Consider the following 23,450-nt stretch of genomic DNA (forward strand, 5'->3'; position numbering starts at 1 on the left):
CCAAAAACCTCCAGACCGCAGATTGGGGCAAAAATCTGTCAAAATTGGTGTAGAGTTTTGTAGTCTTAACACTTAATAGAAATCTAAAAAATCCAAGAACATGCTTTCACTCTTATAGAGTGGCCTCAAAACACAAATGTATGAAAGTTATATCGGTAGATTTTAATAGAAAAATTCAAATTTTAATTAAATATGGATTGCATTCAATTTCAAACCTCAAAAACAGAAGAATTTGCTAAGCTTTAAATTATAAACCGTATGTGAAATATATCAAAGAACAAAAAGGTATTTGATGCTGCGTTCCAGGCAAGCTTTTGAGCCCGTAAGTCACGATTTCAAACCACGACTAATGACTTTGTTCTGTTCCAGGCAAGTCACGCTAAACTTCCTGAGCGTAAGGAATTATAGTTAGATTAGAAGGAGCAGAGTCCTAAAATCTATTTTTCAACATGTACCACTTGGATAAACACTGCATCCGTAGGCAATATTATTCGTAGGGGCTGCCATTGTTGTTTCGCTTGCTGTGTGACGTCAGAACTCATAACTGAGAGTACATCGACCTAGTACGAGTTCATGAGTGGGAAGTCAAGGGTTTGACTGACGTTCCAGTGCACTTTCACGGGTTTAAGGTTGGAAAAACACAGGTTACGGGTTGCCTGGAATGTGGCATGAGACTGTTTGTCAAGCATTAGTTACTATGATGAACAAAACTGTGGTTACTCTTTTTGTACATTTTGTGTGAATTTCAGGAGAAATCTGACTTAATGTCCAAATAAAAGTTGATTAAAAGTAATTTGAGAAGTTACTCTGATATCAAAAGATAGCACAAACATGCTCTATACTTAACTAATCAATAAACTTAAAACTAATACTTTTTTATATTTGTATACAGATTGTCCACTAAGCAGAAGGTGAGTGTTTTTCTTAATAGACATGTTAAGTCACATGTTGATGATGATGGTGTTGACAAGTGTTTTTGCTTCAGGCTCAGAATGAGGCAGTAGACACATATGCTTCTCTTCAGCTCTCTGCTCCAGTTTCTGAATATGAGACTTTGAACAATAGGCAACAAATACACGTGTGATCTCCTACTCTGTCTTCCTCTGTCAGCTGTACTTTCAGTATTTTAAAAATACACATTTCCAATATGTAAGACTAATAAAAACAATGTTTCATATCTGATACATAAAGCATGAAGACCAAGCCTCACTACCAGAGAAATAAACTATTTTGACATTTGATTGGAGCTAAATCTGTTTAGTTTAAATAAATCATTTTACACATTTAGAAACTTGTAATAAAATGTTAAGATGGAAAATATGTGTGTTTAATATATGTATGTATGAAATACTATATAGTTATTAATCTAATCACTTTTATGCTGTTTTATAGACTCTCTGATAACAAATAAATATTTCATTTTCTTCATTGTCTTCTAAAATTGACTGAACATTCAGGTTTTTAAATGAATATGTCCTGTATGAAACACACATACTGCTTGTTTTACACCATGAAGATATTACAGATGATAATCATAACTGACTTGGTGGTAATTGTGGTAATAATGCCACTTTGTATATAATCAGAGTGTATCAGTTATTTTGCATTTTCTTATGTTTACCAACATATTCTTAACAATTGGTTTTGAACACACTTGGCAAAGGGAACAGTGTCCTCTTTATCAATGTTCAGAGCCTAGTGAAACTCCATGGTAAGACAAAAAACAAAAAAACAACAACAAAGGCTGCAGATGAGTTTTAGTTCTGTGATTCAACCAATGAAAGACAAACTGCAGCATCTTCCAATAAGTGTATGTAAAATAAATAAAAATGTCTATATATATAAATCTTGCATATATTACCCAAATAACTGTCTTTGAGATACAGTAAGTGGGAATGCTATTGGAAAACTTTTTTTGTTTCCCTCACTTTGGGGACACAAAATGAACACAGAAAGTATTTTGACACTTTGTGGTAGTCACATGCGCTAATGTGATGAACAACACTGTTAACTCTGTTAGAATATTAGTGTGAGCCTGAGGGAAACTGACTTCACATATCCACTAAAAATGACTTTGACTCATTTCTTCACTGCTACTCACTCACCGTGAGCACGGAGTCACTTTCACCTGCACTATAACCTACCAGCTACAGGACAAGACCAAAACAGCACAGGACAACATCACACTACATGTTCAGTGTAAGTCATGCTTTTCAGTTTTGACTTGTGAATTGTGTTATTTTGATTTTTATTGTGAGGCCCTTTTTTTTTCTCTTTAGATTCGCCCAAAAACACAACAGTGTCTGTGATTCCCTCCAGAAATGACTTTGACTCAGATTGCAAAATAAGCAAAAATAAGGTACAGAATAGAGAAGTCAGTTGTAAGAAAAGCTCTTCCATAATTTGTTTGCAGATGCCACTTGCTTTGTCTTGTTATATCTAATGTAATGACATTCAGACATTTTTAATTGTGAATACATCTTAAAGAGTAATTATATTCTAGTCTGGTCTATAAATTTCTCTTCCTGTAAAACTCATATAAAGCTACACTTGAACATAAACACATGCTTTTCAAAATAGAAAACAGGAAACTTCCACTGAATAGATGTGCTATGAGAAACAAAAACTGATGAAGTGAGCTAACTGACACACAAAATCACTTAAAAGATTTATTCACAACACAACACAAAAAGCCTAGAGTTGTAAATAAGCACTTTTTACAGACCAAAACAAGCTCACAAACAACTGAACAATTTATACTATTTATACTTCCCATCACGGATTCATTATGTCCATTTAAATCAGTCCACGAAAGAATCAAGAGGTAAAGAAATTAAACATAAAATACATTAAAATAAATGATTGTTGAAGCACTTGTGTGTTTAAAGGTTAAGCATGTGTGTTGATGCTGACACAGGAAATTAAGACAGTATATGAAGTTACAGACTGTTCACACAGCACACTTTCACACGGTTTCAAATCAGCAGCAGCTCAGGACTTGAGATCAATAAATACAAAGAATTTTATGCATGTAAACACTAACGTGTGTTTCCTACAGGATTGTCTGTTAATGAAGAGATGGACACAGCAGAGAAAATAATTATTTTCTGTTTTCTGTTAGAAGGTAGGATTTTCCTTCCCTTCTTCACATCTAGTGTTCAGTATGACTGAGGATGTACATTAACTAGTTTAACAAGTGCTAAACTACATTTAGTCTGCTGCATTAAACTAAATGAGAACTTTTCATTTAGAGCATTTTCTAGCTAAATCAGTTAAATAACGTTGTTTTCTAAAGACTGCTATATTATTCATCATATTTATAATGTTACATTAATATATTAAAATACATTAATAGTTACAAATATCCTTGATGTAGATTTCACTGTTGCTGTGGCTCTGCTCGTTCTCCCTTTAAAATGATACTGTATACCCCCTTAAAAATAATGCTTTTCATCATGTGTGTGTTGTAGGTGTTTGCTGTAGAGATTTCAACATCAGTCTGCCACAGAAGATTAAAGCTCTCATTGGATCTTGTGTGATCATAAAGTGCAGATTTGAGATTAAAGAAGAATATGACGAACACCTCACCGAGAGAGCTACAGGAGTGTGGTACAAAGATGGGACTAATCTAAACAGAAATGTAGTGTTTAACTCAAGCACATCAAGCCAGAAATCCTCTATGAAAGGGAAAATAATTGGAAAATTAAAAGATAAGGACTGCACCACTATCTTTTATGACATCAGATCAAACCACAGTGGTCAGTATTTCTTCAGGATTGAGAGTGAAGGTAGACTGAAACATACCTATATACAAGCCAATGTTTCAATAGATGTGATTGGTGAGTAAATTTGTGACTGGAAATATTATTTATAAATACATGTATAATGATGAAATTAAAACATGATTTGAAACTAGACATCAATCAAATATAATAAATGAATCTGTGTGTATTTCAGAGTCTCCTCCCAAACCCAGAGTGCAGCTGTATGTGGAGCAGAAGGAGGTGCAGGGTCAGGAGGAGGTGTTGGAGATGTTGGAGGGGAGCTCTGTGAGTCTGCGCTGCTCTGCTGAGACTCTCTGCTCCTCTCCTCCACCAACTCTCACATGGAGCTCCACTCCCAGAATCCTCCTCAATGAGAGCAGCAGACTACAGGATCTCATCTCTAATCTGAACTTCACTGCTACTCACCGTGAGCACGGAGTCACTTTCACCTGCACTATAACCTACCAGCTACAGGATAAGACCAAAACAGCACAGGACAGCATCACACTACATGTTCAGTGTAAGTCATGCTTTTCAGTTGTGACTTGTGAATTGTGTTATTTTGATTTTTATTGTGAGGCCCTATTTTTTTCTCTTCAGATTCACCCAAAAACACAGCAGTGTCTGTGATTCCCTCTAGCTCTGTGTTGGAGGGCAGTTCAGTGACTCTGGTCTGCAGCAGTGATGCAAATCCAGCAGTGATCTACACCTGGTCCAGAGAGAGTGAAGGACAGTTGAAACAGCTGCAGACTGGAGACACTCTTACCTTCAATAGGACCGACCCGACACACAGAGGCTGGTACCACTGTACAGCTCAGAACCAACACGGCAGCCAAAACTCATCTGTGAAGCTGGACATTCAGAGTGAGTAATACATGACAGACAATTTACCTCCTAACATTCATTAGTACCTAAAAGTCAATTATATTAAATGAAAGGTTATTACACTGTTATTGTGTAATAGTGCAAGAATAGTTACTATAAAAATTTTTATGTTGATTAAATTAAAGCCTAAATAATAATTAAAAAGCCTCTAGATTGTTCAGTTAACCAGTTAATCTTCCCACATTACTTTTATTTCAGTGTCATTTAACCCGTATATACTGTTTTTATTTTTGAGTTGTCTGAAATATCAGTTAACCTATTTCATTTTTTATAATTTTTTTATTTTTAAATGTAGTGATTTTTTTTTTCTCATTTAGGGTCATACACATGCATACAAAGTTTCAACACACTGATAAGTTTTGACGTACAATTTCTGTTACATTTGTGGTCCTTGTGGGTCAATCTGACCCCCACTATATACTATACAGATCTGAACTAATACATTTATTAGGAATATGTTGTTATTTTATTATTATTATTATTATTATTATTATTTTACTACCATATGGAGCCAAAAATGAATCTGTTAACTGTAAGTCATGATATAAAAATTACTTTTCCAGCTATAATGGTTACAAATCTCGAATATTTCAGAGCACAGACTTAAGTTTGGTAGTTTTGTTTAAAGGTGGAACATTACAGATTATTTTAGAAGTAATTAAATTTTATAAAACTTCATTTATAAAATCTTATAGAAGTTTATGAAAGAATAAAATATAAAATATATTCAGTACATTTTTTATATTTTATATAATACATTAAATGTATATTTTACATAACATGTTTACCACCAAATCTTCAAGCAAATCAAAGCCTATCATCTGAACAAGTTTTTTGCCAAATTTTAGGCTGATATCTACATTTAAGTTTGTATACATATTTTAAACCATGAATCATCAGTGGTTTTCTAAACACTTATTCTTCTTTAGGTTTGAATCATTTCTCTTTGCTGATTGGAGTTGCTGTTGTGGCTCTGGTGGTCATGTTGTTAAGCGCCATTACATGCATCTGTGTACGGTAGGTGCTCAACACACATGTGGTATTAAGAATGATGTATAATAGAAGAGCACTGTGAAACCAGTAAGAAAAACACATTCAGCATATTTGATCTGATGATTTTACTGTACATTAGCCAATTTCTGGTACATTTATAAATGTATATTTGTCTAGCAAAAACATTACAATCATAAATAAGGTTTATTCACAACTATATCTGTTTTTGAAAAATTTATAGATAAGGATATAAATTAGTATACTTTAACAGACTATGTCACATTTTAAAATGTGTTATTGCAGTATTAATAAACTTTTAATCTAAGTAGCATTTATTTTAAGAAACATAATTCAAGCAAAATTGTCATGCAGTTTCACAAATAGAAGCATGCTAGGTTTCAAAATATAGATATATTTTTCAAACTGAACACAATGTTTTTGACACGTGGTTGTCATGTGTTACTGTGATGAACAACGCAGTGTTTACTCTTCGACTGTACATTTATGTGAACTTGAGGGAAATCAACTTCTCACACTACACACCAGTATAAGCAGCTTGACACCTTTTGCCGTTAAAAGTGTATCATACACTATGTTCTAAAATGGAATCATAGTCAAAAGCTAAAATATTGGAGTCTGTTCCCATCACCCACTATGTGATTTATCCAAAAATCTGCAGACTGACTCTGACTTTTGGCAACTAAAGAAGTCCTCCAGACAGCAGATTGGGCCAAAAATCTGTCAAAATTGGTGGAGTGTTGTAGTCTTAACACTTAATAGAAACCTATAAAATCCAAGAACATGCTTTCACTCTTATAGAGTGGCCTCAAAACACAAATGTATGAAAGTTATAGCTGTAGATTTTAATAGAAAAATTCGAATTTTAATTAAATATGGATTGCATCCAATTTCAAACCTAAAAAATAGAAGAATTTTGCTAAGCTTTAAATTATAAAGCGTATGTGAAATATATCAAAGAACAAAAAGGCATTTGATGCTGCGTTCCAGGCAGGCTTTTGAGCCCGTAAGTCACGATTTCAAACCACGACTAATGACTTTGTTCTGTTCCAGGCAAGTCACGCCAAACTTCCTGAGCGTAAGGAATTATAGTTAGATTAGAAGGAGCAGAGTCCTAAAATCTATTTTTCAACATGTACCACTTGGATAAACACTGCATCCGTAGGCAATATTATTCGTAGGGGCTGCCATTGTTGTTTCGCTTGCTGTGTGACGTCAGAACTCATAACTGAGAGTACATCGACCTAGTACGAGTTCATGAGTGGGAAGTCAAGGGTTTGACTGACGTTCCAGTGCACTTTCACGGGTTTAAGGTTGGAAAAACACGGGTTACGGGTTGCCTGGAATGTGGCATGAGACTGGTTGTCAAGCATTAGTTACTATGATGAACAAAACTGTGGTTAATCTGTTTGTACATGTTGTGTGAATTTCAGGGGAAATCTGACTCATTGTCCAAATAAAAGTTGATTAAAAGTAATTTTAGAAATGACTGATATCAAAGGATAGCACAAACATGATCTATACTTAACTAATCAATAAACTTAAAACTAATACTTTTTTATATTTGTATACAGATTGTCCACTAAGCAGAAGGTGAGTGTTTTTCTTAATAGACATGTTAAGTCACATGTTGATGATGATGGTGTTGACAAGTGTTTTTGTTTCAGACTCAGAATGAGGCAGTAGACACATATGCTTCTCTTCAGCTCTCTGCTCCAGTTTCTGAATATGAGACTTTGAACAATAGGCAACAAATACACGTGTGATCTCCTACTCTGTCTTCCTCTGTCAGCTGTACTTTCAGTATTTTAAAAATACACATTTCCAATATGTAAGACTAATAAAAAACAATGTTTCATATCTGATACATAAAGCATGAAGACCAAGCCTCACTACCAGAGAAATAAACTATTTTGACATTTGATTGGAGATAAAATCTGTTTAGTTTATGTTACACCTGCCTGTTCGCCTGGTTTGCCCCTGCTGGCTCTGCTACACAGTGCAGATGTAAATTGTGCAACAGGTGTTTTCAATCCTTAACTAACTCACCAGAGTATAAAGACCGGTGACATGGAATGAGATATGCCTCGCTTCGCCCTCACTTCTCCCCTACTTTGTCATTTGTACATTTCTATTTTCTCATTAATCATCACTTTGCTATGTTTATTTAAAGTTCCAGATATTGTTTATTTAATAACCGCACGTCCTATTTTTCCCCTAGACGTTGGTTTCTTTTGATTGTTTAATAATTTTTTGCTTGGTTTGATAATAAATTGCTTTATTGTTAAAGAATCTGTTGTCTGCCTCTTTTATTTTGCGGTTTACGAGCCAGCCGTAACATTTAAATAAATAATTTTACACATTTAGAGACTTGTAATAAAATGTTTAGATGGAATATATGTGTTTAATATGTATGAAATACTTTATAGTTATTAATCTAATCACTTTTGTGCTGTTTTCTAGACTCTCTGATAACAAATAAATATTTAATTTTCTTCATTCTCTTCTAAAATTTACTAAACATTCAGGTTTTTAAATAAATATGTCCTGTATGAGACACACATTTGTTTGGTGCCATGTGCTTCTCTCCTGTCTTTTTCTGACCCCGCCCACCTTGTCACCTCATTACTGTTTAGTTGCTACACCTGTGTTTCTGCCTTGCTCCCGGACTAATTTACCTTTACTCTGCACACCTGTCTCTCAATCACACACTCAGCTGTTGTTCATTGTCATGGACTATATATATTCTTGTCTCACACACCACTCTCTCTGGCTGTATTATTTGTTGTTTGTGTATGCTGTGACAGGGTGGGCGGGGTCAGAAAAAGCACATGGCACCAAACACAACACTCACAGAAGACAGTGACAGAAAGAAACAAGACTGTGACACATACTGCTTGTTTTACACCATGAAGATATAACAGATGATAATCATAATTGACATGGTGGTAATTGTAATAATGCCACTTTTGTATATAATCGCAATGTATCTGTTTGTATCACTAAAAAACTGTCATGTCTTTTTAGCAGAATGTATAAAGTGGTTATTTTGCATTTTCTTATGTTTACCAACATATTCTAAACAATCGGTTTTTAACACACTTGGCAATGGGAACAGTGTCCTCTTTATCAATGTTCAGAGCCTAGTGAAACTCCATGGTAAGACAAAAAACAAAAAAACAATAGACTGATTGATTTTATAGCTCTTACAGTCTATTAGGATTTGTTGTTGAGAAAAAAACAACACAGGACAACAGTAGAATATATATAAAACATATTTTTTTGTAAGTCTTTATAATCTTTTGAGGTTATTTATTGATCATACTGTGGCTTCTATTGATTTCTTCTTCTTAAGACCTCTGAAACAGAAACCTTGTGTTCTATTTGTTTTTCAGAGGCACTGCCTCCTTCAGGCTGCAGATGAGTTTTAGTTCTGTGATTCAACCAATGAAAGACAAACCGCAGCATCTTCCAATAAGTTAATGTAAAATAAAAAAAAATATAAAAAATATATATCTTGCATATATTACCCAAATAACTGTCTTTGAGATAAAGTAAGTGGGAATGCTATTGGAAAGCTTTTTTTTTTTCCCTCACTTTGGGGACACGAAATGAACACAGAAAGTATTTTGACACTTTGTGGTAGTCACATGCGCTAATGTGATGAACAACACTGTTAACTCTGTTAGAATATTAGTGTGAGCCTTAGGGAAACTGACTTCACATATCCACTAAAAATGACTTTGACTCAGATTGCAAAATAAGCAAAAATTATGTACACAATAGAGAAGTCAGTTGTAAGAAAAGCTCTTCCATAATTTGTTTGCAGATGCCACTTGCTTTGTCTTGTTATATCTAATGTAATGACATTCAGACATTTTTAATTGTGAATACATCTTAAAGAGTAATTGCATATGCTAGTCCAGTCTATTAATTTCTCTTAATGAAAACTCATATAAAGCTACACTTAAATATAAACACAGGCTTTTCAAAACAGGAAACTTCCACTAAATAGATGTGCTATGAGAATCAAAAACTGATGAAGTGAGCTGATACACAAAATCACATAAATGATTTATTCACAACACAACACAAAAAGCCTACACTGTAAAAAAACATTCCGTAAAAAAATGGATAATGTACTGGCAGAAAATTACCAGGACATTTTCTGTTAAATTGACACTTTATGGACACTTCTGTGGATTAACATTTTCTTCCGTACCATAAACGGAAAATCCGTTATGCAGAGATTTAAAAAAAAAAATTATAGCATAGGCCTCTTCTGTAGCAAATAAATCCAGCACAATATGTACAAATTGAACATGGTTAATTTTTACCTCATGTGAACATTCTTAAAAATGCGTTCAGTAGCTTTTATTTGCCTTAAACAGGTGAAGACAAAAATATTATGACATCAATTTAACAATGTGAAAAGCACCATTGAAAATGTTTGTATTATAGAACAATTTTTAGTTTAAACAGCAACATGCAGAAAAAAGAAATCATGAACAGGTACTTGTACAATATTGGTGTTGCACCAAATAGTGGTCACAAAGAATACATTTTCAAATACATGGGGTAAAAATTAATACAAAAGACAGGGCTGTCATTATTAACAATTGCTACGGACTTATAGTCAATAGTCAAGTGAAATGACACCATTTTCCCATAGAACACAACATTATTTAAAAAGCACAAAATGTGATTTTTTGTCATCAGTTACTCTTCCTCATACAGTTTCAAATCCATACGATTTCCATTCATCTTTGAAACACAAATGAACAGTATTTTTAATGAAATCTCTGTGCTTTCTGTCCCTCAATTGACGGCCTATGCAACTACCATTTCAACGTCCAATACAGTATAGCTGTCAGATTTCATTAAAATGGATCTTCATTAGTGTTCCAAAAATGAACAAAAGTCTAAAAGGATTGGAATGAGATTATTCATATAATATTATGAACTGTGAACTAACCCTAGTTAGATTACTAACCTCATATTCATGCTAAATTATCTGCATCTACAATTGACATCGAAAAAAAATAAAGAAGAAAGATTTATCCACTCATGACTGACATTTCAATGTTAAACTAAGAAAACTATACAATCCAAATTAAGATCAGGGCTCCAAGTGTTTGTGTGCATTTAGTATCTCTTGCCATGTGCCCGTTTGAGGAAACTACTTTTTTTTTCTTTTGCTGCATTTTTAGTCCAAATCCTAAATTGAGATTTGAAAAAAAATATATAATAATTACACGGAATCTAGAAGTAGTTCATACATGAGTCTTGGAAGCGTAGATTGCCTTCATCTGAACATTTGACGCTTGTTCAGGATTTCTTCACAGGAAGACTGTTAATGACAAGAAATGAAAATGAATGAAAAAGTAAAGAATAACATGCAGAACAGGTTGAGATTGAATTATTAAGTTCCAGTTTAAACATTGCTTATAAAATATCTGTTAAGTCATTCAGTTATCTTCAGATCACAAATTAAGATATTTCTGATGAAATTCGAGAGCTCTCTGACCTATGGGGAATGTGTGTGGTGCTGTTGACGTAGACCCTGCATGCGCTGCACCTTGTTTACTGGCAAATTAATGCACACGCATCCATAGTGGTACTCTAGTTAATGGCGGCAGACTATCCCAGGAGAGGATAAATCATTGAATAAAGTTGTAATTTTGTTTACTTTGCACACAAAAGTATTCATTTTATATAAAAAAAAAAGAACCACTGATGTCACATGGACCATTTTAACAATGTCCTTATACTATGTTTCTGTGCCTTGATCGTAGTAAAAGTGAAAGTGACATTCAGCCAAGTATGGTGACCCATACTCAGAATTCATGCTCTGGTTTTAACCCATCCAAAGTGCACACACACAGAGCAGTGATAACACACACACACACTGTGAACACACACCCGGAGCAGTGGGCAGCCATTTATGCTGCGGCGCCCAGGGAGCAGTTGGGGGTTCAGTGCCTTGCTCAAGGGCACCTAAGTCATGGTATTGCAGGTGGAGAGAGAACTGTACATGCACTCCCCCCACCCACAATTCCTGCCGGCCCGAGGCTCAAACTCACAACCTTTCGATTGGGAGTCCGACTCTCTAACCATTAGGCCACGACTTCCCTTTACGGCCCTTGCTGTCTATGCAGGGTCAGAAAGCTTCCAGATTCCATCAAAAATATCTCAATTTGTGTTCTGAAGATGAACGAAGGTCTTACAGGTTCGGAACAACATGAGGGTGAGTGATTAATGACAGAATTTTCGTTTTTGACTGAACTAACCCTTTGATTATTTTCCACTAAAAGGCAACATAAAATGCTTTATACACAGTTTCATTAGATATGTTCCTTACATTTGTATGAATTCCAGTGTAGGTGCCATTCTCCTCCGGATGTTTATGTTTAAAATAAAACAAAGGGAATGTCTCAATGGGGGAGGACATGGTAACTTGTATGACAGCAATCTGGAATCACCAATAACAATAAACAAAGAAATTATAAACAACACATTGTAAATTCAGAAAGCCACTCCAAACATTGATTAAATCTTTCCTACACAAACAACTTCACTAACCAAGTTAACTGAATAAACAACTCAATGACTATTTTTCTGTCATTGTTGAACATCCCTAATGGTAAATAAATATGGAAACATATGGGTAGCAATTTGAAATATGCAAAATGGCAATGCAATATGTAAAATGTTAATGTATTTCTGTGTTTTAATTTACATTTCACCATACATGTCCAAAATTTTGTTCAAAATGAAAATTCTGTTATATGATTTACATATCCATTTTCTACACTAGTTTTAATATGCATATTAAAAACATTTAAACACTTTATAAGTTGCAAAATTAAAATTAAAATGTATTACCCAAATTGATTAGATAGGTTTAACATGTCCAAGCAAAAACTGTAGCAAAATTTTTGACATGCTTTTGACATTTTTCCTAAATGCATTAAGTCTTGAGGGTAGAACACATTTTAATCATAATACCTCATAATAATTGTAGCAAAAATGCTGTGAGAATTTCAGAATGCATTCTGAGCCAAATGTGCAGCAAAATGGTGATTTAAATCTTTATTTTTCTTAAATGCATTGACTCTTACATAGAAGACGTTTCAATAGCATTTTCATTTAACACCCTGCGATGAATTTAGTTTAAGTCAATGTGGAGAGCGTTTGGTTGACTGAATATTGACTTATTGTGTGTCCTGTTGCGAGCCCCATCTTGATGTAGCCTAACGATTGACAGGCCAGGGGCGTGTTGCATTTTCAAATGCATTTCAAATCCACACTGACTTTTTATTCATTGCGAGGTATTAAGTGAAAATGCAATTGAAACATCTTGTATGTAAGTGTCAATCCACTTCTTCAATGCACTAAGAATAATAAAAATTTAAAACACCACTTTGCAGCACCTTTGGCTCAGAATGCATTCTGAAATTCTCACTGTATTTTGCTACAATTATCATGCTGTATTATGATGAAAATGCAATCCCAAGTGTCCTACCCCCAAGTCAAAATTTATTTAGGAAAAACTGCATTTAAATGATAATTTTACTACAGTTTTTGCTTGGACATATTAACCAAATCTAATCAATTTGTGTAATATATGTTCATTTGAATTTTGCAACTTATAAAGCATTAAAATATGTTTTTATTTTGCACATTAAAACTAGTGTAGGAAATGGCAAATGTAAACTATATAATAGATGTTTCATTTTGCACTAAATATTAAACATTTGTATGGGAAAATGTACATTAAAATACAGAAACACATTGCCGTTTTACATTTTGCATTGCCATTTTGCATATAAAACAGAATACAAACCCATGATAAGAATGCAGCAGGTGCTTGGGATGCAAAGTACAGCAGCAATTATGACCTGTCATTAGAAAAGAAACACCATGAATGTCATGAACTACTGTCCCTTTAAAACATGACTCACATTGATGGACATCTGACACATCCCAACTCTTTACATCAGTCAAGACTTATTAAAGACTCTCACTCACCAGAAATTCTAATTTTGACTATTTTGCGTGCTTTTGTCTGTGTAAGTGAGAGAGAACTCGATGCGCTCCTGGCGCGTTCTATGAAGCGGCATTCTCTGCGCGTGCACGACGTATGCATTCACGGACAGTGTGCCAGTTAGTGATGGGAAGTTCGGATCATTTTACCGACTCGGACTTTTGAGTCTCGTTCAGCAAAATGAACGAATCTTTTTTCGAGTCATTTCGTTCATTTCAGCAAATTGTAATGAAAATGTTATGTGTTACTTCCCCAACAGATCTAGTACTTACGCAAACGTTGATCACACTAAAAACAATACAAAACTAAAATGCTATAAGATACAGAAAAAAAATTCATTCTTTACCTGGGTCTTTAGTCTGTGATTAGCTCACCTCACCTCTTATCTGACAAGAGTCCTCGGGTTTAAGTCATTCCTTAATCACGTGACAGACCCATACGCAAAACGAACGCAGTCTTGAGCCGGAAAGAGAATTGATTAGTTCATCTCATGAGTCTTTCGGGTCTCGGGTCGAGTTTGACTCGTTCCTTAATCACGTGACAGACCCATACGCAAAACTAACGCAGTCTTGAGCCGGAAAGAGAATTGATTAGTTCATCTCATGAGTCTTTCGGGTCTCGGGTCGAGTTTGACATGGAGTTTGACTCGTTCCTTAATCACGTGACAGACCCATACGCAAAACTAACGCAGTCTTGAGCCGGAAAGGGAATTGATTAGTTCATCTCATGAGTCTTTCGGGTCTCGGGTCGAGTTTGACTCGTTCCTTAATCACGTGACAGACCCATACGCAAAACTAACGCAGTCTTGAGCCGGAAAGAGAATTGATTAGTTCATCTCATGAGTCTTTCGGGTCTCGGGTCGAGTTTGACATGGAGTTTGACTCGTTCCTTAATCACGTGACAGCCCCATACGCAAAACGAACGCAGTCTTGAGCCGGAAAGAGAATTGATTAGTTCATCTCATGAGTCTTTCGGGTCTCGGGTCGAGTTTGACTCGTTCCTTAATCACGTGACAGACCCATACGCTATTTCTGACATTTTCTGTCACTGTGTTTTTGTTACTGTTTGTTGAGGATCTGTGGTTTGTTATTATTTTATAAATAAATAAAACCCTGTTATAAATAAAATATTGATTAATTTGTCATTTTGACTGTCTATCGGTAAATAAACACTAGGCTATATAATAATATAATCCAAGCGTACAATAAAAAGTATTTATAGACTAGTTTGTTAATTTTTACTCCAATTTTGAGTTTGCTGGTATAATAATTGCTTGTCCTAGGCAAACTTGACATATTGGTGTAATATATGTATAAGAAGATTGCTCAAAAAAGGACATAATGACATATACATTAAAAGCAAATAAAATTTTGAATTTGAATTATTAATGTTAGTTTAAAACATTAAGGTTATGATAACTTCAGCTTTAACAGTTTTAACCCAGCTCAGAGTGAGGAGGATACTTCAGATCCTGGTGCGACTGCCAGTGCAGGGGCCATGTTTTGGGAAGACTTTGACGAGAGGGTAGCAAGCTTGAGGCCTTCTGCTACCTCTTCTAAGACCTCAGATGCTATAAAGGTGCAGGCCTACCTTGCAGAGCCACTCTTACCCCGCACATCAGACCCTCTGGCCTGATGGAGGAGATGTTCACCAGTATACAAAAGCCTTTCTGAAGTCACAAAGACAAGACTTTGCATTGTGGCCACATCTGTGCCATCTGAAAGAATTTTTCCTAAAACTGGGCAGATTATCTCAGATAGAAGAAACAGACTCAGCCCATCCAAGGTCAGGGAGCTTGTTTTTTTGTTTTTTTTAATGCAAACATGCCTTAAAGCAAGTCCTAAAAATATAGCCACAGTGTGTTATTTATTTTAAAGCTTATTTATTTTTCTTTATTTAGAAAAAGACTAGCTTGTTGTGCAATATTTTTGTTGTTGTTGTGATTTTAAAGGTAATTTGTTATTGTTATAAGACTCAGTAGCTTTAGTATCTCTTAATTTTCATTTATTTTTATTTAAATGGTTTAAAATTATTTGGGGAATAGTTATCCTCTTTGATATAAAGTTTTTATTTTGGCACAAAAGTGTTATTTATTTTAAAACGTATTCATTTTAAATTATTATATAAAAAAGCAAAGCTTGTTGTGCAATTTTTAGTTTTTCTTCTTTTTTTCTTTTTTTATATTGTACTTTTAAAGTTCATTTGTTAAGGTTATTAGACCCTGTGGCTTTATTATCTTTTAATTTTAATTTTATTTTTAATTATTTACTTTTTTATTATTTTGATTTATTTTGGAATAGTTGTCCTCTTTGTTACAAAGCTTTCTGGCACAAAAATAAACAATAAACAACAATTCAAAAGTATGTACACAGTGTTTTTTAATGTTTATAAAGTGTCATATGTTACAAAAGTATGGTTTATACAGACAATCTGATTTAATAATTACTCTAGCCAATGTTGTCACATCACGGGACAAAAGAACGAACAACCCGAAGAACCGAAAGATGAACTAATCAAGTCTCTTTCTGGCTCAATACTGCGTTCTTTTACTGTTAGCGTATGGGTCTGTCACGTGATTAAGGAATGACTCGACCCGAAGACTCATGAGATGAACTAATCAATACTCTTTCCGGCTCATACTGCATTGGTTTTAGCGTATAGGGCTGTCACGTGATTAAGGAACGAGTCAAAAACCCGATAGACCCGAACTATGAACTAATCAATTCTCTTTCCGGCTCAGACTGCATTGGGTTAGCGTATGGGGCTGTCACGTGATTAAGGAACGAGTCAAAAACCCGATAGACCCGAACTATGAACTAATCAATTCTCTTTCCGGCTCAGACTGCATTGGGGTAGCGTATGGGGCTGTCACGTGATTAAGGAACGAGTCAAAAACCCGATAGACCCGAACTATGAACTAATCAATTCTCTTTCTGGCTCAAGACTGCATTGACTGACAGGTGAATCACTACTACTAGAACAGAACCTATAGAATAATGCGCATGCGCGACTGAACGAATCACTCCCCGAGACGACTCGTTCTTCCCGAGTCACATTAAAGATTCGTTCAAATTGAACGAATCGTTCAAGAACGACACATCACTAGTGCCAGTAAAGTTACAGAATTAACTTATCGAGTGTGTGTGTGTTTAACATAAACAAGCCGATAAAATGTCTAAACCTTACAGTTACCTTACTTACAGTTGTAAGTTACCGCACTTCAGATTTAACGTTATCACAGCTGCTCAGTAACATTAATATGCCGGATGCTTTACAAGATGCTCATTAACAAAAAACGTTACACTGCATTAACAACAATAAAAAGTTAATAAACCTTTATTTATAAAACTGACAGTGAGTACTGTAACACGTACCTTCACGCTGTATAACGTTAGAAGTGTAAGATGAGACGGTAACTTAACGTTATGCTGAAAATGTTGAATGCGACGGCTCTGACATCCATTTGCCAAACAAGCCAGGCAGCAACTAAGTTAATGTTACAGTTTGTTACATTTAACAAAACATAATTTACAAAGGAAGAGTAAGAACCATTCTCAAAATCCTAAATCCGACTTTAAAATGAGATTTTGACCGAGACTATCTCCGTGAATAATGGCGCCTGCTCAAGCACTGGTTTCGCGCCGATTGTCGACTGACTGAGCTTCTTGTACCCACAATGCAAAGCATAATTTAAAAAATACGGGGAAACACCTGTAAAAAGAAAATACGGACAATTCCTTTAAGTTATTACGGTATATTGTACTGTATTTTTACGGACTTTTTTACAGTGTAGAGTTGTAAATAAGTTTTTACAGACCAAAACAAGCTCACATACTACTCACCAATTTACACTAGAACTTTCCATCACTGATTCATTATGTCAATTTAAGTCACGAGAGAATCAAGAGTTGAAGAAATTAAACATAAAATACATTAAAATAAGTGATTGTTGAAGCACTCGTGCGTTTCACATGTGTGGTTCAACATGTGTGTTGATGCTGACACAGGAAATTAAGACAGTATATGAAGTTACAGACTGTTCACACAGCACACTTTCACACGGTTTCAAATCAGCAGCAGCTCAGGACTTGAGATCAATAAATACAAATCATTTTTTGCATGTAAATACTAACGTGTACAAGAGTGTTTCCTACAGGATTGTCTGTTAATGAAGAGATGGACACAGCAGAGAAAATAATTATTTTCTGTTTTCTGTTAAAAGGTAGGATTTTCCTTCCCTTCTTCACATCTAGTGTTCAGTATGACTGAGGATGTACATTAACTAGTTTAACAAGTGCTAAACTACATTTAGTCTGATGCATTAAACTAAATGAGAACTTTTCATTTAGAGCATTTTCTAGCTAAATCAGTTAAATAATGTTGTTTTCTAAAGACTGCTATCTTATTCATCATATTTATAATATTACATTAATATATTAAAATAAATTAATAGTTACAAATATCCTTGATGTAGATTTCACTGTTGCTGTGGCTCTGCTCGTTCTCCCTTTAAAATGATACTGTATACCCCCTTAAAAATAATGCTTTTCATCATGTGTGTGTTGTAGGTGTTTGCTGTAGAGATTTCAACATCAGTCTGCCACAGAAGATTAAAGCTCTCAGTGGATCTTGTGTGATCATAAAGTGCAGATTTGAGATTAAAGAAGAATATGACGAACACCTCACAGAGAGAGCTACAGGAGTGTGGTACAAAGATGGGACTAATCTAAACAGAAATGTAGTGTTTAACTCAAGCACATCAAGCCAGAAATCCTCTATGAAAGGGAAAATAACTGGAAAATTAAAAGATAAGGACTGCACCACTATCTTTTATGACCTCAGATCAAACCACAGTGGTCAGTATTTCTTCAGGATTGAGAGTGAAGGTAGACTGAAACATACCTATATACAAGCCAATGTTTCAATAGATGTGATTGGTGAGTAAATTTGTGACTGGAAATATTATTAATAAATACATGTATAATGATGAAATTAAAACATTATTTGAAACTAGACATCAATCAAATATAATAAATGAATCTGTGTGTATTTCAGAGTCTCCTCCCAAACCCAGAGTGCAGCTGTATGTGGAGCAGAAGGAGGTGCAGGGTCAGGAGGAGGTGTTGGAGGTGTTGGAGGGGAGCTCTGTGAGTCTGCGCTGCTCTGCTGAGACTCTCTGCTCCTCTCCTCCACCAACTCTCACATGGAGCTCCACTTCCAGAATCCTCCTCAATGAGAGCAGCAGACTACAGGAGCTCATCTCTAATCTGAACTTCACTGCTACTCACCGTGAGCACGGAGTCACTTTCACCTGCACCATAACCTACCAGCTACAGGACAAGACCAAAACAGCACAGGACAGCATCACACTACATGTTCAGTGTAAGTCATGCTTTTTAGTTTTGACTTGTGAATTGTGTTATTTTGATTTTTATTGTGAGGCCCTATTTTTTTTCTCTTCAGATTCACCCAAAAACACAGCAGTGTCTGTGATTCCCTCCAGCTCTGTGTTGGAGGGCAGTTCAGTGACTCTGATCTGCAGCAGTGATGCAAATCCAGCTGTGAACTACACCTGGTCCAGAGAGAGTGAAGGACAGTTGAAACAGCTGCAGACTGGAGACACTCTTACCTTCAATAGGACCGACCCGACACACAGAGGCTGGTACCACTGTACAGCTCAGAACCAACATGGCAGCCACAACTCATCTGTGAAGCTGGACATTCAGAGTGAGTAATACAGGAACAGACAATTTACCTCCTAACATTCATTAGCACCTAGAAGTCAATTATAAAATGAAAGGTTATAACACTGTTATTGTGTAATAGTGCAAGAATAGTTACTATAAAAATGCTTATGTTGATTAAATTAATTGATTAAAGTTGATAAAAAATCTTCCCAGATTACTTTTATTTCAGTGTCATTTAACCCCCATATACTGTTTTGATTTTTGAGTTGTCTGAAATATCAGTTAACCTTTTTTATTTTTATAAATTTTAATTTTTTTTTTAAATGTAGTGATTTTTTTTCTCATTTAGGGTCATACACATGCATACGAAGTTTCAAAACACTGATAAGTTTTGATGTCCAATTTCTGTTACATTCGTGATGCTTGTGGGTCAATCTGACCCCCGTATTTACTATACAGATATGAACTAATAAATTATTAGAAATATGTTGTTATTATATTCTTTTTTATTTTTTTACTACCATATGAAGGCAAAAAGAACCCCCCCCCCCCAATATTTTCACTAGGAAATAATATTTTATCAGCCAAAGATGGTAAAAAAAGTTTCAGTATGCTGATGTGCTGTGAAATACGGAGATGTTTATACATTTGTAATGTTGGCGGGTCAATTTGAGTTTTTCAACTCTAGTCCTGAAGTGCTGAAGTACATTTTGTGAAAACAAGATCTGTTGACTGTAAGTCATGACATGAAAATGACTTTTCCAGCTATAATGGTTACAAATCTCAAATATTTCAGAGCACAGACATATTAATTACACAAGTGATTAAATCTTATAAAACTTCATTTATAAAACGTTATAGAAGTTTATGAAAGTATACAATATAACAAAACATTACAGTACATTTTTACAAACAAGTTTGTATATAAATAAAAAAAATCCACTTTTGATGTAAATAATATTTTACTCATTAAATATTTGCCAAAGCTCTCACTATCTTGTTGTAGATCATTACACCATTATGCTACCTCAGAAGTCTGTCTGAAATCAGTTTCGTGAGGTATCTTTGTGTACCTTTGTACCTGATAAGACAGTAAGGCATCCGCTGCCTAAGCTTTCAGATGCAACCACTGACATAAGTGGCAATGCTAATGCTAATCTCTTACTTTTTAAATTCTCATTCCCCTGCCATCATACAGTAGTTATTTTGTTGTTGAAAGATTAAGATAATCTGGCAATTGCATAATTGAATCAGTGAATCATCAGTGGTTTTCTTAACACTTATTCTGCTTTAGGTTTGAATCATTTCTCTTTGCTGATTGGAGTTGTTGTTGTGGCTCTGGTGGTCATGTTGTTAAGTGCCATTACATGCATCTGTGTACGGTAGGTGCACAACACACATGAGGTATTAAGAATGATGTATAATAAAAGAGCACTGTGAAACCAGTAAGAAAAACACATTCAGCATATTTGATCTGATGATTTTACTGTACATTAGCCAATATCTGGTACATTTATAAATGTATATTTGTCAAGCAAAAACATTACAAGCAGGTTTATTCTCATCTGTATTTGTTTTTGAAAAATTAATATATAAGGATATAAATTGCTATAAATTAACAGACTATTAGGTCACATTTAAAAATGTATAAAAGGTTATTGCAGTATTAATAAACTTTTAAACTAAGTAGCATTTATTTTTAGAAAGATAACACAAGGTCAATTTTTTTACAAATAGCTGTTTTACAAATAGAAGCATGCTAGGTTTTAAAATATAGATACATTTGTCAAACTGAACACAATGTTTTTGACACATGTGGTTGTCATGTGTTACTGTGAAGAACAACACAGTGTTTACTCTTCAACTGTACATTTGTGTGAACTTGAGGGGAATCAACTTCTCACACTACACACCAGGGACGGACTGGGACTAAAAAACAGCCCTGGACTTTGACTAGGCCCGGCCCAAAGCAACTGGGGCGCATAAACTCGATAACAACAACAATAACGCCTGGCATGAATGTCACAAGACTTTAATTGTGGCTCATGATACCATACCATCCAAATTATAGCAATAACACTGATGTTGACTAGTTGTTGAGCTGGAGTGGGTGTCTTTCTCTGCTCTTAGTCTAAGCTCAACCTAAATAAACAATGATGGAATGGATTGTTTTTTTTTAAACAGGTTTTATTCCAAGATAGCATGGAATAGTTTATATAATATGCTGTTATAACAGCATATTATACAATCTATTCCATGTTGTCTTAAAATAAATGTATTGCTTAATAATCTTAATTTATGCAGTAATTAATTAATTAATCTTACTGCACAGATAATAATACCACATCTAAATGAAAATACACCATTACAAATGTAACTTCTGTATTCAAAATCTTCAAAGTTTGTAAGCATTAACTGTAAAGTTACCAACATTTTTAAAGTAAAAGAACAACATATTTCTTAATATTAGCTACTGCATGTGACATTTTACAGCTAAAATGTTGAAGTTTAGCTGTTTTAGCTACTGTAATCATTAAAAATGTAGCAACCTGAATATCACTTCCTAACATCATCCCTATAGCAAGTAAATTTCTTTCTCCTCTCATGTTCCATACTTGGATCTGGATCTGCATGTGTAACCAGCTAATCTTTCTGTCCTTCATCATCATCACTGATGGCATGTTGCTACATATTTGTCTGGCTCACTTCACTGCTTCTAATTTTTAACTGCGAGGTGATGCTTCTGGAAAATATTGCTATATATTTCAGTTAGTTTGGGAAATTTAGCGGCTTCAGTATCTAAATTCCGTTTTTTTTTCTCTCGCCTTCTCAGCCCCACGCTTTTCTTTCCGTTTTTTACCCGCAGCCGCGTTATGCATATTGTTTGTTTGTTTCTATGCTTCTTCTATCTAACGTTAACGTCTTTGCAGTTCATTTCTTCCTACTCTTCCACTTCTTATTCTTCTTACTTGGCGGCCACGGCCAGTTCAACTGACATCCAATTTAAAGGTGAATTGCTGCCACCTACAGTACTGGAGGGTAAAACAGATTAGCGGAGGAAAAAAAAACAGGTGATGACTGCACGCGTGGCGGGTGGTGGTCCGGCCTGCCGGCCGTCCTGGAGTACCGGCCGTTCTGTGATTCTCCAGATCACACAGATGGCCAGTCCGCCCCTGCTACACATCAGTATAAGCACCTTGACACCTTTCCCTTAAGCATAAATAGTTTGTAGATGACACTTTTGATTATTTGTGTCTAATGCAATGATATTTATATATGTGACTTAAATGCCAATGCTGTCTGATTTATAGATTTTGCCAACTGTGAAGCTTTTGTAGAATAATATTATTATTTCTTTTTTTTTTTTTTTTTAGAAAAGGGAATGGGAAACTTTCACAGACTACACAAAAAGGCACCAAGAGAAGTGATCGAAGTACCAGTGAAGTGAGTTACAACAGAAACATAAAACAAACCACTATAATAATACTGATAAATGCAAAAAAGATAAATAAATTCTAGAGCTTTCCAGCACTGATTCTACCCTGTCAATCATTAGGTCGCCCCACATGAGAATCAAGATGACCCTGTTTATGTCATGATGTCATCTGCTGGAGCCGCAGCAAATCAAGACTCCATCATTTATTCCTCCATTGTCTTCACAAAATCAGAATCACAAGAGTTTGGTAGCCTCTCTTCGCCTGACTACGCTGTGAAACAGGATTGTTCTGAAGGGCTGTTAAAGACTGAGAGCTCAATAGGAGAGTCTTCAAGAGCCAGAGAAGCACAGGTGATTGTGAGTGCAAATGTGCGAGCTAAAGAAGCAGAGGAAGAGCTGTTTGAAGACTCCTCTCAGATTTACGCAAAGGTTAAACGGCATAAGCCATAGAAAACTAGAGAGTTTACCATTCCTCTATTAGTTGTTTTTCCAAAAAAATATATATTTCAAATATATACAGTCTCTCATTCACACCATCTCATTCAAAGAATTTTCTTTGAATTGAAATTGTAGATTCACACTGAAGGCATCAAAACTATGAATTAACACATGTGGAATTA

At 35.0% G+C, this 23,450-nt stretch overlaps 2 protein-coding genes and 1 long non-coding RNA gene across 9 annotated transcripts in view; all 3 read left to right on the forward strand.

The window, feature by feature from the left end:
* Positions 1–23,450, forward strand: part of LOC132105858 (myelin-associated glycoprotein-like) — an 86,917-nt gene that overhangs the window by 62,621 nt on the left and 846 nt on the right. The gene's annotated exons all lie outside the window — the stretch shown is intronic.
* LOC132106294 (uncharacterized) lies at positions 514–1,538 on the forward strand. The gene is made up of 2 exons (XR_009424102.1): positions 514–911; positions 986–1,538. It is a non-coding gene; the product is annotated as an uncharacterized LOC132106294 (long non-coding RNA).
* LOC132105859 (sialic acid-binding Ig-like lectin 12) lies at positions 2,900–23,337 on the forward strand. Of its 4 annotated transcripts, none has more exons than XM_059511315.1 (7): positions 2,900–3,124; positions 3,471–3,839; positions 3,958–4,284; positions 4,365–4,628; positions 5,579–5,666; positions 22,769–22,838; positions 22,951–23,337. In XM_059511315.1, the coding sequence occupies exons 1-7, from the start codon at positions 3,079–3,081 to the stop codon at positions 23,278–23,280; spliced, it is 1,494 nt and encodes a 497-aa protein (XP_059367298.1). In that variant the 5' UTR covers positions 2,900–3,078; the 3' UTR covers positions 23,281–23,337. The 4 variants fall into 4 exon arrangements, with proteins under 4 accessions (XP_059367298.1, XP_059367301.1, XP_059367299.1 ...); XM_059511314.1 differs by lacking the exons at positions 3,471–3,839; positions 3,958–4,284; positions 4,365–4,628; positions 5,579–5,666 and adding exons at positions 18,276–18,644; positions 18,763–19,089; positions 19,171–19,434; positions 20,689–20,776 and having other exon boundaries at positions 2,901–3,124; XM_059511318.1 differs by lacking the exon at positions 4,365–4,628.

Source organism: Carassius carassius, chromosome 26 (genome assembly GCF_963082965.1).
Source record: "Carassius carassius chromosome 26, fCarCar2.1, whole genome shotgun sequence".
In the NCBI taxonomy this organism is placed as follows: Eukaryota; Metazoa; Chordata; class Actinopteri; order Cypriniformes; family Cyprinidae; genus Carassius; species Carassius carassius.

Coding starts and splice junctions, on each gene's coding strand:
- LOC132105859 (XM_059511315.1), top strand. CDS start 3,079: ATGGACACAGCAGAGAAAATAATTATTTTCTGTTTTCTGTTAGAAG. Junction 4,285..4,364: donor CATCACACTACATGTTCAGT/GTAAGTCATGCT, acceptor TTTTCTCTTCAG/ATTCACCCAAAAACACAGCA. Junction 22,839..22,950: donor GTGATCGAAGTACCAGTGAA/GTGAGTTACAAC, acceptor GTCAATCATTAG/GTCGCCCCACATGAGAATCA.